General features: G+C 39.7%; 2 protein-coding genes across 3 annotated transcripts; both read right to left on the bottom strand.

The window, feature by feature from the left end:
• Positions 1-41: 41 nt before the first annotated feature.
• On the bottom strand, positions 42-3,491 carry shisa4 (shisa family member 4). Its single transcript, XM_079483903.1, has 5 exons — positions 3,173-3,491; positions 2,401-2,578; positions 1,930-2,066; positions 1,496-1,678; positions 42-1,170 (listed from the first exon to the last, which is right to left on the bottom strand). Exons 1-5 carry the CDS (start codon positions 3,228-3,230, stop codon positions 1,121-1,123), a joined length of 606 nt encoding a protein of 201 aa, XP_079340029.1. The 5' UTR covers positions 3,231-3,491; the 3' UTR covers positions 42-1,120.
• Positions 3,492-3,872: 381 nt separating this feature from the next.
• Positions 3,873-14,621, bottom strand: ipo9 (importin 9). 2 transcript variants are annotated; one of them, XM_079483901.1, is made up of 25 exons: positions 14,371-14,621; positions 11,980-12,041; positions 11,799-11,885; positions 11,498-11,699; positions 11,327-11,415; positions 11,152-11,238; positions 10,934-11,053; positions 10,736-10,836; positions 10,318-10,376; positions 10,092-10,243; positions 9,911-10,009; positions 9,727-9,833; positions 9,509-9,648; positions 9,262-9,424; positions 8,917-9,143; positions 7,834-7,982; positions 7,620-7,748; positions 7,274-7,549; positions 6,631-6,797; positions 6,413-6,546; positions 6,192-6,311; positions 5,978-6,094; positions 5,220-5,296; positions 4,581-4,683; positions 3,873-4,410 (listed from the first exon to the last, which is right to left on the bottom strand). In XM_079483901.1, the coding sequence occupies exons 1-25, from the start codon at positions 14,534-14,536 to the stop codon at positions 4,385-4,387; spliced, it is 3,159 nt and encodes a 1,052-aa protein (XP_079340027.1). In that variant the 5' UTR covers positions 14,537-14,621; the 3' UTR covers positions 3,873-4,384. The 2 variants fall into 2 exon arrangements, with proteins under 2 accessions (XP_079340027.1, XP_079340028.1); XM_079483902.1 differs by lacking the exon at positions 3,873-4,410 and having other exon boundaries at positions 4,422-4,683.
• Positions 14,622-14,975: the final 354 nt, after the last annotated feature.

Raw genomic sequence — 14,975 nt, 5'->3', positions numbered from 1 at the left:
TGTTGATTTCATGTAGACTAGAGCAACAACCGAGACAGCATCCAAAGTCCAAGCTGTTTTATTATAAAAAGAGAATAACGGGCAATACGTCTTGATCAGTCGTTTTCGGATCGTTAGTGAAAACAACAGTATCGTTTATTCCAAGTTTAAAACACTTGTTAATGCTCCACATTGTACAAATGTATCTGATAAGATTTGTTTCTTTGTACTTCACATTCCAAAGTGACACATACATCAGCATATGCTCTATATGCGTAGCAAAAGACACAGTTAACTATACATTAATTTAAATAACTTACATGTTATTTAAACAGTTAACAAACCATCACAATTTATATTACTGATATGAGATGAGGTAGTAGAAACTATTTCAAAATCTTTATGTCTGTAAGGACATAAAGAAAAAGACGTGGATGTGAAATTATAATTTGACAGTATTATGAATAAATGTAACTCCTTACAATTGATCCTCAAAATGGCACTGAATGAACACGACACAAAGTGTTGGCTGGTTTTGGGGATACAATGAAAAATACAATGAATGTTCTTTTCCTATCTCTTATTTACATACTGCATGTTAACTGGCTATAAAACCTGTAAGCTGTATTGCATGATTTTATGCTAATAATGCCATTTACATGCTTGGAATAGCAGTCAAACAAACACATTTAAAGTGATCGAGCAGGGAGAGACACATAAGTCTATCGCAGTGCAAATGGTACAAACCTCCTCTTACTCGGGGGAACATAGATCAATATCCCAAAACTGTCAACCTCTGTATTTTTATCGTCGCCACAAACATATTTTTTACGTTCCATTTCGGAGGGTTCGACAAAACATAATGGCACATACGTATAACAAAGCGACCCAATCTGTTTAATGTCTTTTGAGTCTGTGAGTTGCTTGATTTACAATGGCGAAGGTCTCACGGATTAGTGATATGTGAAAGCTGTACATCAAAGAAGGAAACGCTCCTAAACGAGGCCCTCCAGGGTCAGTCCATGCTTTACTCCACAAGTGAACCAAGAAATAAATAACATTAATCAATTTCAAAAGTGCTTCTCATACAAGAGATTCCCAAATTCCCTACAGTTCCACTGTATGGGTTATCATTTACTGCTTACACCCCTGCTTTCTCCGTGCCCTGGGGAGGGGAGTATGGTGGAGGAGCTGAAAAAGATAACAACAAAACAACAAGGAACAGTCTGTTATTTCCAAAAAAATCACAAGTGCACAACAAAATAATATTTTCAACCACACTACTTCCACTAACCCACATTCCTACTAATATGTGTTTTCCACAGACTATATTATCCAAATAAACAGCACGGAGACCCAATGATAGTGTGGTGCGGACCATTGTGGACAACAGCAAATAGCTGTTTATACTTTGCAAATAAGGGGGTGTTACTAAAAGCAGCAGCCTATTATGATTCCCTTGGCTGTACTTTCATGTTTTTACAACCACTATATATGATCTTTAAAATGTGTCTACCTGCATGACTGTATCCTGCATCAGGAGGATTAGGAGGATAAGGACCCTGGGGCATCATGGGATAGTGGTAAGGGATACCGGGATACTGTGGCACCATTGGATACGCAGGGTAATGTCCAATGGGTTTACCATAAGCATCACACATGGGCTCCACAGGATAGGTGGCCATGGGAATGTGCTGGGCTGAAATTGAGACTCAAGTTAGACCGTTGTTTGTTTTTCTTCTAGAGATCTGGTCATTCATGCATCTCCATAGTTATGTTAACAAACAATGCAATGCAGAAAAAACAGAACAGAAAAAAAACATTTATGCAACTGCACATTTTATTGTCTCTGCAATTATATCACAAAATTAAATTCTTGTGTATTTAAAAAAAATATTTAAACAAAAATAGAACTAGAAAAACGTGTGACTTGTCTCGCGTTGCGTTTACCTTCGAAAGGGGTTCTACCACGTTGCTGTCGGCGCTGGTACAGATAACAACAGGAACACATGAAGCAACAGACCATGGTTGCTATGGAAGCCACAAAAAGCAGGATGGATGAAGCAATGCCAGCTAGGGTGGAGGGGCTGAGAGGAGGACAGAAACTTCACTGATGTCATCCAATACTCACAGATTTAAATAATCCGATTTAATGGACAAAACTAAAACATCACAAGTTTTGGACTATTTAAAGCAAGCAAACACCCTACTCAACAGTCAAGAATCTCTAATAAATTTAATAATAAAACATAGTCTAAGAGAAACTATAACGCACACAATGAGCTACAGATTATATTCTGAATAATGATTTAAAGCCCTGTGCTTATAAATTACAGTTTTTATTGGTTTCATTTGTTTGAGATATCTATCCTAGTTCAAATTCCCTCACAGTCTATGTGATGTTGGTGTGCAGTCATATACCTGAGATGGAACAGCATGCAGCGTTTCTGTGCCGCCTCTGTGATCATCTTAAAGCCATCCAGACAGCAGTAGCGGTGATGACAGTTCCCGCAGCAGAACGTTATGAGTGGGCAGTCAAAACCATTGTGCCAGGTACCATTTTTGTCCACATACCATAAACAGTCCTCATTTGCACTGACTGCACACACAGAATTAAATAAACAAAAGTGGCAAAACCACAGCAAAATGCTAAACACAGGGAAGGGTCTTTCTGGCCCATTATAAACTATGTTTAAACCATCCCTCCCAAAAAGTGTAACGATTGTTCAATGACTGCGTTTAAGTTTGATCTGCTGTAAATAGTTTTTATTGGTTCCTTTTGCAGAATTGCACAACCGAGAGACTGAAACATTAAATATGTGTATAAAGTAATATTCCGTTATTTATTATTATCATCATCATCATCATCATCATCATCATACGCATTATATTAATTTACACGGATAATAGGCTAATAAAAAATGAAAACCAGTTCGTACGGCATCTATGTATAGATATACAGCATGTTGCATTATAGAGAGAAAGGCTAGATGTATGAGTAATATTGTAGCTTAAGCATGATTGTTTACGGCCAACAAAGCCTTATAAACAGGCAAAAATTAAAAAAAAAGAAACACTGCTACAATAAATACTGCTGGTGATATTTATAACAGCGCAATATTAATCTCGTTCACGTGTGTGAATTATTTCCCCTAACAAGGCCTGTGATGAAACTAGAGCAGCGTCCTCTTACCCTGCCAAGCCGAGAAGATAACACAGAAGAGCGGTACTATCACAGCGTACAAGGACATCCTTGCATCCACAACACTATCCGTTAAATCAGATGAAAACTGGTAACATCTGCATCTTCTGAAAATAAAACTTTAAATGATAACGTCTGCCACGTCTCGTACAGATTACGTAGCTTTGTGATCAACGTGCGATCCGTGTCGAATGACACATCGCCTGTGACGCGACAAGACGGAGCCCCGCACGCCAAACCTTCAGTACCAGCCTCCTTGTTATACTATAAAATAAACCAAAGGAAATATGTTTATCTGAGCTATGCGTTCGCCTTTATTTCGTATATATATCGTGCATAAATTAAGACGTACAATGATTAGGGGTTAATTCAAGTAGAATAACGAAGCCTGTTATCTCTCAGCCCTTACGCACATACGTTACATTACTGAAATAATGATTTCGAATCATCCAGTTACATTACTGAAAGAATGATTTTTTTAAATGTTAAACTACTTTGTTATATTTTCAGTTTTGCCCACTTTATACTAAAGGCATTGTCAGTGACATTTGTGAGAAGTAAAACATATTTATTCATTAACTTTATCTTAAAAAGGAAGGCATACTAGTATATATTGCCACTGGTTTTGCATTGTTTGTAGACTATTTATATAGGAATTTGTAATAAACAAAAACAACTGTAATAATGTTTTGATGTAAAATGTTGACACTAGCTATACTGAAATTTAAAAGACCCTAGTAGGCCTTTTATTTTGAAAATTATTGTCATTCTCTAATGGAGACTGTTGCTAATAAACCTGTTGTATAATCACCATGGTAACACTGGATTTTCATGCTTACCCATCACAGTGTAGACAAAGGCTATGCTTATAAGACCACATCATGACAAACAACATGGATAATTTTAATAAGGTCACCAACAGTTCCAACTTCTTTTCAAAGTTCTCCTGTCGGAAGTATTTCACCTTCCTCTACAGAAAGATTTTGTAACCCACATGATTTAGTAAAGTGAGAAGATACAAACAGAGAACAGTTCATACTTTTAAGCCATTTCTATGTCGTCACCAGTCCCGTTGCAAAAAAATGAGTCATTCAACCCTGTCATGACACCAGACAAATGTAACACAGTAATGTTTTGATAACTGTGATATTGATTTCATATCCAACGCTGTCCCGTTTGGGGTCTTTCACTTTTGTTCTTCTCTTAGGAAATCCATGTTCGTTTCTTCCCTTAATAAAACAGGGAGAAGCATGTAAACTAATTAGATTAGTCCTCTTTAAGGTTGTGGATCAGAAGTGCTTTCCAAGGCCACTCAAATGTTCAATGTTTGGAAAAAGATGACTGAGTGGTAAAGACTGAAACACGGCGCTGATGTCAGTTAGTGATAGAGGTCATATACCAATGGACTGCAAGACTCTTCTCTCTACTTCATTCAAGTGGCTTGAAAACATGCTATAGCAAGGCTGCTGGGCAAACTGGGTGAGGAAATCTGTCAGATAAGCCTGTGGAGAAAGGCAGAAAGACAGTAGTGAAACTCATTAAAGATCGGGTATCATGTCATGTCATGCATTCTGACATCTTTACACTGTTAAACGTGCCGACTTCTCATGCTTAACTTGTTCAAAAACAAGTTGGATGTATGACGTAGCATTTCTGTGCATGATACACTAGCACAGCAATCCAACTTGTTTCGGAACGTTTTTATAATTCTGGATCCCTGTGTCGTCACTCTCTGAAGATACAGCGTATGCAATACTACTGTATAGCCACTCAAGATTAATATGAGATTGGCAGGAACTGCCTGTGATTCGCGATATTTAATAATGATTAATAATAAAATCAGAATTTAAAATTTATTTGTATTCTCATTTAACTACTTTTTAAATTAAATTTTTTACCTTTCCCTTTTTTCATTTCACATTTCATTACTATACAGTCTTGTACATTCTCATTCTATTGCTATATACCGAATTCTTTGGCAATATTATAAAGGCTCAAATAAAGTTATAACAAAACTATAGCTTATATACTAGCTTACCTGGATGTCAATTTGAAATATGGGATCTTTTAGAGCATCTGGATCTTCATCATCATCATCCTCATAATAATCATCATCTATGGGGAAATGTCAGTCATTTTTACTGTTTGTTGCATTGAAGCTTTAACAGATACACCACGGTAAGTTTTCTTTGATGTTAAAAACACAATCACTTAGCAGTCCTAGTGAATACCCGTTTTGAGAAATATTCCAGCTTGCGGTTTTCTTTTACAATTTCTTTGAAAGCTTGGCACACAAAAAAACACCTCATGGTGGTCTCTAATGAAGGTGTCAAATGGTACTAGGTGTAACCCGTGTAAATGCTCAGAAGAGGTGGACAAAATGGCCATTGTGTACTTCACTCCCCACACAGGAGTGAAGTGCACAATGAACCCACCACAGAATACAGCTTGTATTTATTTGGCATAGTTGCATTACAGAAGATGCAAATAATGCAAGTTCCTGCCTTGGACAAGCAGTGGTAAGGAATGCATGGTGCCTTCATAGGAAAATTATAAGTCATCTAAATCAACTTGGTCATCAAAAGCAACTTAATTTGTTAAAACAGTTGTGATACTTGAACCTCCTTTTCAAACAAAATCTTAAGTGGTTCTCTGGTGTACACACAGGCAAAAGCAAACTTGTGAGTTTGGGTCCACAGACAAAATGCTTTGACACACTAAAGCTACGACCAAAGACAAACTTATCTGAATTGAATCCTACAAATGTACTTTTGTGCTAGTTATAAGAAATCCTACCATATTTGTTGGACGCAATGAGATCAGAAAGGAGCTGTCCTGCTAGCCCTTCATCTTCCTCCTCCTCATCATCATCATCCTCCTCCTCCGCCACATCATCCCACATTCCTCCTGAGTCTACAAAACAACCAAACATTAAAAAACTCACACTGTTTATTTATTAATACTCTCAGGGCCAATCATGTAACACATGAATGAACATGTATTCCTGTACCTTGGCTCCAGTCTGCTGGATTTGCTCTGTTTGTGTTAGCCTCCACGACAGAGGACAGTTCATTGACAAGGAGTTTGAAGATCTTCACCAACAAAGGAATGTTGGTCCACCGCTGTGGGTCTGAGGGAAGAGTAACAGACCTGTCATACACCTTAGACAATATAAAACATTACACAAATTTTTCAACAATGAGATGAAGAGATTAACACAAGCAGACTTACTCTTGGCCGATTTTGAACGTGTACAAATGCCCTCGTCGGGATTAAAAATTTCATCTCCTTTGACGACAATATCTTGGAGGCGCTTGTCATTTGTGTTGAGACCGTGCTGGAGCAGTTTACACAAAGCAACAGCGCTGTGAACGGAACAACCAAGATGTTATTTCACCGGATCATCTGAGGTCTTGAAACAAACTGATGATAAGATTGGAAAGCCTCACCTGACTTTGCCTTCATACTGGCCGTAGAACAGATGCTGGCGACTCATCCACTCAGCCATGACAAACTCGAGGGCAGGTTTCCCCGTGGGACCCGGAAGACTGCATAGGAATTCCAGCAGTGGTTCCAATTGGGAATGAACCAGATGGGCAAAAACCATGATAAGGGACTGAAAAAAAAGAGCGGTAATGTGTACTTCACTTGAGCTGTCAACTTCAAGTGAATTCAGATGCCATATTTAAGACCTTTTAATTGACTGCAGGAACTGGAAATATCCAACAACTGCTGGAATTTTTTAAAATTATCCTTTTTTTTTTTACAAATAATGGCTTAAAGGTGTAAAGTGGAGATTTTAGCGGAATCTAACAATAAGGGTGAAAATTGCAACCAATGGCACACAGTTTGTCCAATCAAGGCTACCGTAGAAACAACATGGAGAATTCCATGTAAGGGGACACGTAGTGTGACTACTATGTAGATACAAATAGCTTATTCTAGGGTAAGATCTTTATACACCGTTTATTATATTGCATTTCTGTCACAAGATCCTCAAAAAATTACACACTAGAGCTTGAACCCTTTGGCACAACATTAGGGTAAGTAAATAAATAATTTTTAATGCTGTATCTATACCAGTCACCATACCTGCATAACACTGAGGGTCTCAGCTTGCTGCATTTTGCTGAGGATGGCACGCAATATTTGGTCCAGCTGATCAGCCAACTGGGTGCCGGCTCGAGTGATCAGAGTGGACACCAGTCGACCCACAAAAGCAGCTGTGAACTCAGATGTGCGGGGGTCCAGGAGCTGACTGACAACCTGCATGACGTACCAAACCCCACTGTGGCCTTGTTCGTCTTGCCATTGGGCAATTTGCTCCAGTGCCACGGAGACATAAGCTCTCAAGCATTCACCACCATTCTGGAAAAAACACTCCTTAGTGTTTTATCAATAACCTTCAGAAAGTGTAGATACAGGAGACCAACGCTACCTGCATAGTGGTGTTATCGTCTGTGCGTAGGGTGCACTGGGCAACAGCTGGAAAAGCTTGGCACACGAGCATGTCGGACAGCGGGGGCTTGGTGTTGCGAACAACTGTGGTCAAGATGTCTATGGATGTCTGTTACAAAATATTATAAACACAATCATAAAAATGAACAACAGTCTAGTATTAGAGAGAGAGAGAAACAGTTTACAGCACTTACAGCACAAAGGCCAGATGGGATTTTATCAGGTGGTGCCTGCATGATGCTAACAAGAGTAGGAATAAGACGCATTTGCATTGGTCCTTGGCAAGCTTCGATCTGGGCAAGCTCCTTAAAGATGTCCTGCGCTAAAGACGCCACCACAGGATCTGATAAAAAAGGGAAAAAAGATAAGCCCTATGTAATCTCCAAATCTAAAATGTAGGGAAGCACCGAAATGAAAGTTCTTGGCTGAAGCTGAATAAAAATGAAACACTTGGCCGAAAACCAAACATGGCATTTATTTAGCCAGTTTTTTCCACTATTGAATAAACCCAAGGGTCAAAACTTGCATTTTATATTTTTTGTCTTGCTTTTCAATATAATACAATATCACTTAAAAATCTAATTGAGCAAAACAAGTAGGCTAAATCAAAACTAAAAATGTAACGCTCTCCCTTTTTAATAGCCTATATTAGGCCTATAACTGACTGCTGAAAGAGTGTTCTGTCCTCTGTACCCCTATAACAAAACACTTAATTTAAAAGTGTCATTCAACATTATAAGCTAAAAATATGAATAAACTGCAAAATGATTTAAAGAAGAAAAAAAACATCCATGCAAACAATTCTAACTGACAACCATTTCAGTTCACATTTCTCCTCCAAACGCCACCCACAAAAGCTCTCAGGTGACACGTGGCCGGGATGCACAGAACATACTTTGACAAGTTGTTTAGAACAGGAAATTGTGTAGCCCGGCTGTTCATGACATCCTTAGATATCATAAAGTGGTGTCCAGTCTGAAGTACACAAGTTACCCACCGGAAAGGACCGGCGCAGCAAGTTCCATGCTGTTTCTTTCTTTCTTGACACTTATATGCTCCACACACTGCCGACACGTTTGCTGCATTAATAAAGCGTGCACGCTTCTCTCTCTCTGCGCTGGTGGCTGCTTGTTCATATGACACGTTAAAAATGTATTTGGCCATTTCATTTATTTGGCCGAACACCGAACATGCTTTTTTCCGAATATGTTCGGTTGCTGAACATTCGGTGCATCCCTACTAAAATGTGAAGGATACTGGCTACAAAATGACTGTACCGTTACTGTACTTAAGGAAGATAGCGATGGTGAGAGGGCAGATCTTGTTCTCCGCATTCGTGGTGAAAGCAGGATCCACCGTGCAAACAATACAGAGGGTCTCCATGACTAATGTCAGGACCTCAGAGCTAAATTGAGCGGCGAGCTGCACTAGCCCTTCCAAGACACTGGGCAGGAACGGCTGCAGGACGTGTGTACTCTCAGACAGCTTCAGCTGATCGCAATACCTGCAAACCAGGTCAAAAACTGTCATCACTGAAAATGAAAAGAGAAGTTGCATAGGGCACAAACAAAGTTCTACGTTGTGAGAACTTGCACATACAAGACGAAATATGAGGAAGTTACCCCCAGATAGCTCTCACGGCAGATATCCGAACAGAAGGCGGCTGGCTCTCGTGCAGTCCGCTTACTGTGGCTTGAAGGAACTGCTGTATGAGTTCTGGGGACATCGCTGCAGTAAAACGACTGGCTGCCCATAAGGCCCGACCCAACAGGAAAGGAGAGGCTGCTGAGAGGTAAATAACATGGTGATCAACTGCGGTCATTACTCTCCTATAATTAGATTGTGAAATTATGAAAGTTAAGTAGTTACCTGGTAAGTTTAGGTCAGCAAGGATGACACTGGCAAGGAACCCATGCATATCAAACTGAACACGACCATTCTTTACATTTTCTGTAATCAGGGTTTTGACCGAGCCCAGGGCCAGCATACAAGCTTCATGCACCTTCCACCTGCACATCCAAGAGGAGTTATCAATGCAAAGTCACATTAAAACAAACTAAAAATGTCCTTTAATGTTTCATCTTTACCAGTGTTCACTGCCTGCAATTTTGGCTTGCTCCGCCTCCTGGAGGTGACGCGTTGCTGCCGCAGCTAATGCCGCAGCACTCTCGTTCTGAAACTCTGCAGCAACAGCCTGAAGGATAATAAATGTCTTAGATTACCCAAAGTTCTCTCAGTTATTAACCTGTCAGAAATGATCCAAGTTCTTACCAGCAACAGATCCTGTGCCGAAATCCGAACAGAGTAAGAAAACGTATCATCATCCTCATCCTCAACGAACTGCTGAGGGTTGGCCGTCCACACTTTGATCTGTCAAACAGAGAACATAGGACATGAATAAAACTAGAGAGGAACTACAGGATGTGAGCAAACACTCATGCCTCCCACAAACCTGATCTTCAGTGATCTGCATGTAGAGGATGATGTAATAAATGAGCTCTGGTAGAGCTTTCTTCACTGTGCTCTTGAACTTCTTGTTCTCCAACAGTGTGTGGACAAACTCAAAGATGCTGAACACCAGGTTCTCAAAACCAAGGACCTCGCCTGTACACAAAAAAATTAGGGGTCCACAAAAGTGTAAATAACAATGATGATTCACCAAAAAAAAGACCACATACCATCAGAGTCAATTGGATCATCCACTTCTTCTGTGTAGTTGACCTCAGTTCTCACATAAGTTGAGTTTATTAAGAACAATAATCTGACTAATATGACTTCCAACAGATATTTAGCAATTTTCATAATGTACAGATGCTACGGTCTTAAAAATAAAGGTGCTTGACGATGCCATAGAAGAACCTTTTTTGTCCAAATGGATCCATCAAGAATCTTTAACGTCCAAAAAAGTTTTCTGTTTCACAAAAGGTTCTTCAGGGTAGAAAAGGTAAGAAAGAGACTGTTAACTGAAAGAGTCTTTGTAGAATCCGAACTATGGCATCACTGTGAAGAACCTTTTAAACACCTTTAAGTGTAACATTGAAAATAGCTAACAATCAATGACAAGAGTATTATATGAGCATTTTTATGAATGGATATAAAGAGGCGCTCTCTGTCAATGTATTCCACACAATGGGAAGGATCTGTTGCATGGAGGACACCATAGGTTTGGGAAAGTTCTTTACCAGAGCTGTTACCGCCTATGAAGAGATCAAATACAACATAAGATTCACATCTTATTTTAGAAAACAATATCGTTGAAAACGATACTTATCTGCTGTAATAAGAACTAGTCACCTTCAAGACTTCCATCTTTAATCCACTGTCTGAAGTGGGTCCATCTGGTATCTGCAAAGCCTGTATAAAGGCCTCGGTGAACTGCTGCACCACTGGGAAGATCAGAGTATTGGCAGCACCCTAAGATGAAACAATGTGTCAATTTGATATGATTAAAAATCTTAATTCACTTTTTGAAAAGTTTACCTATGAAAAGAAGTATTTCACTGAAACGTCACCTTTGCTACCTCATCAATAGCACAGATGAGATTGGCACAGGTTGTAAAGATCTCAACCGATCTGGATCGGGTACGAATACTGTAAACCTGCAAAAGCAACCAATACAATTTTACAATTATACATTTCAAGCAAAACAAACAGAAAGATGACGTGTTGCCAAACTGAGCATAATACCTCTGCCATGGTAAAAATCTTGTACATCTGAGGCAAAATGACTGGTGCAACATCCGGCATCTGTACATCTGTCACCTCTCTGGTAAATTCTATGGAATACATCATCACATATCACATTATAATAACAAATATTTTTTAACATAATTTATCACTGATTCTCAGAAACAATACCTGTGAGGACCCTCATGGCACCATGTACAGCATTAACATCCCCACTGGCCAGCATGTCCATGAGGAGCTTAAAAAGTCCAGGCCAAGCTTCAGGCCAGTCCCAGTGTGCTATAGCAGACAGGGCATAGGCTACACTGGAGCGCACTTTGCTGATGGCCTCTCGCAATCCGCTTGGCAACAGTTCACGTATCGCTGCTTTAGCCTGACAAGAAAGGACAAAAATGGAACCAGTTTCAAAAGTTCAATGCAAGTTGGCCAACATCGTTCCGCACATCTTTGTAGATGTTAGTTAAGATCTTACCCATTCTGTAGTCTCTGGGGGCCTGTATTTCTCTGACTGAGCGCACCAATGGGTCTCAACATACTGCTTTAGAATGACAGAAGCCAGCTGCAAGAGACAGAGTTAACAGAACCCCTCAATAAACATGTGAGAATCAAAATAATAGTTTTAAAGCTTCTATGTGGCGAACATCAGCTCTTACTTGACGTATGGCAAGAGCTCCATGTGGATCGACAGTAAGCTCTGCCAGATGAACTCCAAACTCTACAAAAACAAATGGACAACATTTGCTATGTGGAACTTAATAAATCAAAATTCTGTCAACATTTACTCATCCTCATATAATTTCTTCAGCATCAGACAAAAGATATTATTTTGAAGAATGATGGTAACCAAACACCACTGAACCCCATTGAATTCCATAGTATGGACACAAAACCAAAACATTTTCGGTTGTGTTCCACAGAAGAACACATATACATTTCTTGAACAACATGTCAGTGAATAAATGACAATGTTTATTTTTGGGTAAGCAAACTCTTCATAAAAGTTCTCTAGAATACATATGTTTAATATATATTAACTAAGTACCACCATTAAGTTGACAAGTATTCAAGTTAACAAGCATTGTGGAGTCCATGTAATTCATAAGTAGTAGTAAGTACGGGGCCCGGATTAAGAATTCAGGGGCCCCTGGGCACAAGTGTCTTATAGACCCCATACACACGTGCGCACTAAAAGAAGATAAAGGGCGTTCTTAAGAATATTCTTAAATACAATTCCGAAATCTTGTCCTATAAACATATAAACAACAATAAAAGGGCAGACTTTGTCAATGATTATACTAGAGTAATTTGTCCATTTGTTTGTGTAACAAACACTTTGCGACTCGCGTTTATATGCAAGCGTGTAATGTGTTAAAATGGCATTAACTAATATTATAGGTATACTTAGGTATATTTGCAATGCATGTAAAAGCACTCTACTGATCTTTAGCCTTCGTTATTAGAAAATCCAAAGTAAAGCAGTTAGACCTGATCAACATTATATCAATATAAAATTAATTGTTGGCGCCAAATACATGTTAAAAAACCCTCTAACCTTCTGAGAGTTTAAAGGCAACCGTGAGGGTGTTCTAACTTACCCTATAGATTTTACTTACAACAATAAGGCCATTTTTTAAACAAATTTTCAGTTTCTATTGTCAGTTCTGACTTATAACTTGACATCTTCTAACAAATCACCATATAAGGCGGGATTCTGGCTATATTCTTTCACACAGCCGCTGTCTGGGTAACCATGTGCATATTAACAGACGATAAGTGTTTATGTTTATGTATTCGAACAGTCAATAACAGTGGTAGGTTGTTGGAAACACTGTACTCATTTCATTCAGTCACCTGTTGAATGTGCCGTTTTATCCTGCCGCCCACTGAGACCACCCTTACCCGGGGAAAGAGACCTTGCGCTCGCGGGACAGCACTGGCGACATTTTTCCATTTAATGAAAGCTAAGGTTTATCGGAAAGTCACTAGATTTGTCGCTTTGTGCTTCTCCTGAACAAAAGCTTCTAAAGAACTCGTAAAACTCTAAAGTTACTAAATCAAGAGACAGACTTCTGTACATTAGAAACACTGTTTTGTGTCCACACTTGCGGTTGTGCCAGCCAGAGAGGCACACGGCACATTGTTATGTGAAAAGTCCTCCCCTTGCTTGGGCCCCAAGCGCCGCTTGGGCCACTGGGCCTGTGCCCATAATGCCCATTGGATAATCCGGCCCTGGTAGGTACAGTTGGTAATGTATGGTTTAAGCACAATACCCCAGCAGTGCTGTATCTCATCATTCATGGATTTAGGCTGGTGGACACGAGACAATGTTACTGCTGACACTCTGCACACATGGGTGAGGCCACAGCCCATGCATATAACATGAAGATGCCTGGTTTCAAAGCCATATTAAAATGCCGTTTATTTTTCAATAACCTCACTAGGTGAAGACAACAAAACGAGGCAAATTCTTATTGCATTTTATGTTTTGGGATAGTACCTCATAACACCGATTAATGCCCACATAAATTGGGGGAAACCATCTCCCCCTGTTGGACATAGAGGTGGGTTAAAAAAGTTTGGCGAGGATGAAACTTGGGCGCGATCCCCAATTGAATCCCCAAGACTTCAGCAACGTTAACTCGCATAAATACCGTGCACCACATCTCTTGTGTTTTTGCGTAGTTTGTCTCTGTAAATTGTTTTCAGACTATTCATCAATAGTAATGTAATCTTACAGCCGTGCGAGTTGGAGTAGAACTGACACAAAATATATAAATAAGTTATAGCAGGACGATTAACTAAGGTAATAACACCATGTGTATTTTCTTTTATTTTGGCTTGAACTTCAGAAGGAACGTTAATGATTATTTCGCACATGCTTTTGCCTTCTCAATTCAATCCAGTATGTTAACTACTCAAACGAGCAAGCTAATAGACAGTCCTTACAAACATGCATGTTAAAGCAAATAAGCATGTGTCCAGGAAGGCCCATGTGTAATATCTGCAGTTCACATGTTGTGGAAGCATCTAACGTCAGGTCTTACCCTCCGTCACTTCCAACACTTTAATGCGCTCCTCCGCCGCAGCGCGCACTTCTTGAACCGGGGACAGGATGGCGTTCAACGCGTCTATAAGAGTCTCCTTTAGTCCTTTATCCACCTGGTCGAGAGATGAAACCGGGCCGGGACCCGATGCGCTCATACCCGCCATATTTCCGCCAGTCTTGCTGAGGCTAACGGAGAAATTCCCGGGTGCCCGACGGAAGGATGCACAGCGCGCCACTGCACTTTAAGGGAGGGACTATCATGAAGTGTTTCCATTCGTGTGTGTTTGTCGCTTTGATTACCATAGTGGCTCCATCCACAGGAACGGAGGTTGAATAGCGACAACATTGAACCGCATTTGCCAAGTTCGACGATGCGCAGACGGATAAGCGTATGACGTACAATTATCGCGAGATCGACTATACAGCTTAACGTAGGACTCACTCTCGCGGTACTTTAAAGTAATATCTGTTCGTTGTCGCCATCTAACTCTTTACTCTGATAGAAATGCGTTTAAGCGTTTGCTGCGTGGTTCCAATTTAGGCTTTTCCATATTTAACTTATTGCAATAAAAACATATTAAAGACAAGAAAAACGTCTGAGAA

The sequence above is a fragment of the Barbatula barbatula genome, assembly GCF_947034865.1.
Source record: "Barbatula barbatula genome assembly, chromosome: 20".
Classification (NCBI taxonomy): Eukaryota; Metazoa; Chordata; class Actinopteri; order Cypriniformes; family Nemacheilidae; genus Barbatula; species Barbatula barbatula.
This window is presented reverse-complemented; position numbering and strand designations above follow the sequence as displayed.

Excerpts from the sequence above, each read along its gene's own strand:
- shisa4 (XM_079483903.1), bottom strand. The coding sequence starts at position 3,230 with ATGTCCTTGTACGCTGTGATAGTACCGCTCTTCTGTGTTATCTTCTCG. Across the intron at positions 2,067-2,400 it reads TGCATGCTGTTCCATCTCAG|CCCCTCCACCCTAGCTGGCA; the intron begins GTATATGACTGC and ends TCCTCCTCTCAG. Across the intron at positions 1,171-1,495 it reads TGCAGGATACAGTCATGCAG|CTCCTCCACCATACTCCCCT; the intron begins GTAGACACATTT and ends TATCTTTTTCAG.
- ipo9 (XM_079483901.1), bottom strand. The coding sequence starts at position 14,536 with ATGGCGGGTATGAGCGCATCGGGTCCCGGCCCGGTTTCATCTCTCGAC. Across the intron at positions 11,700-11,798 it reads CCCCAGAGACTACAGAATGG|GCTAAAGCAGCGATACGTGA; the intron begins GTAAGATCTTAA and ends CTTTCTTGTCAG. Across the intron at positions 7,550-7,619 it reads ACGATAACACCACTATGCAG|AATGGTGGTGAATGCTTGAG; the intron begins GTAGCGTTGGTC and ends TGTTTTTTCCAG.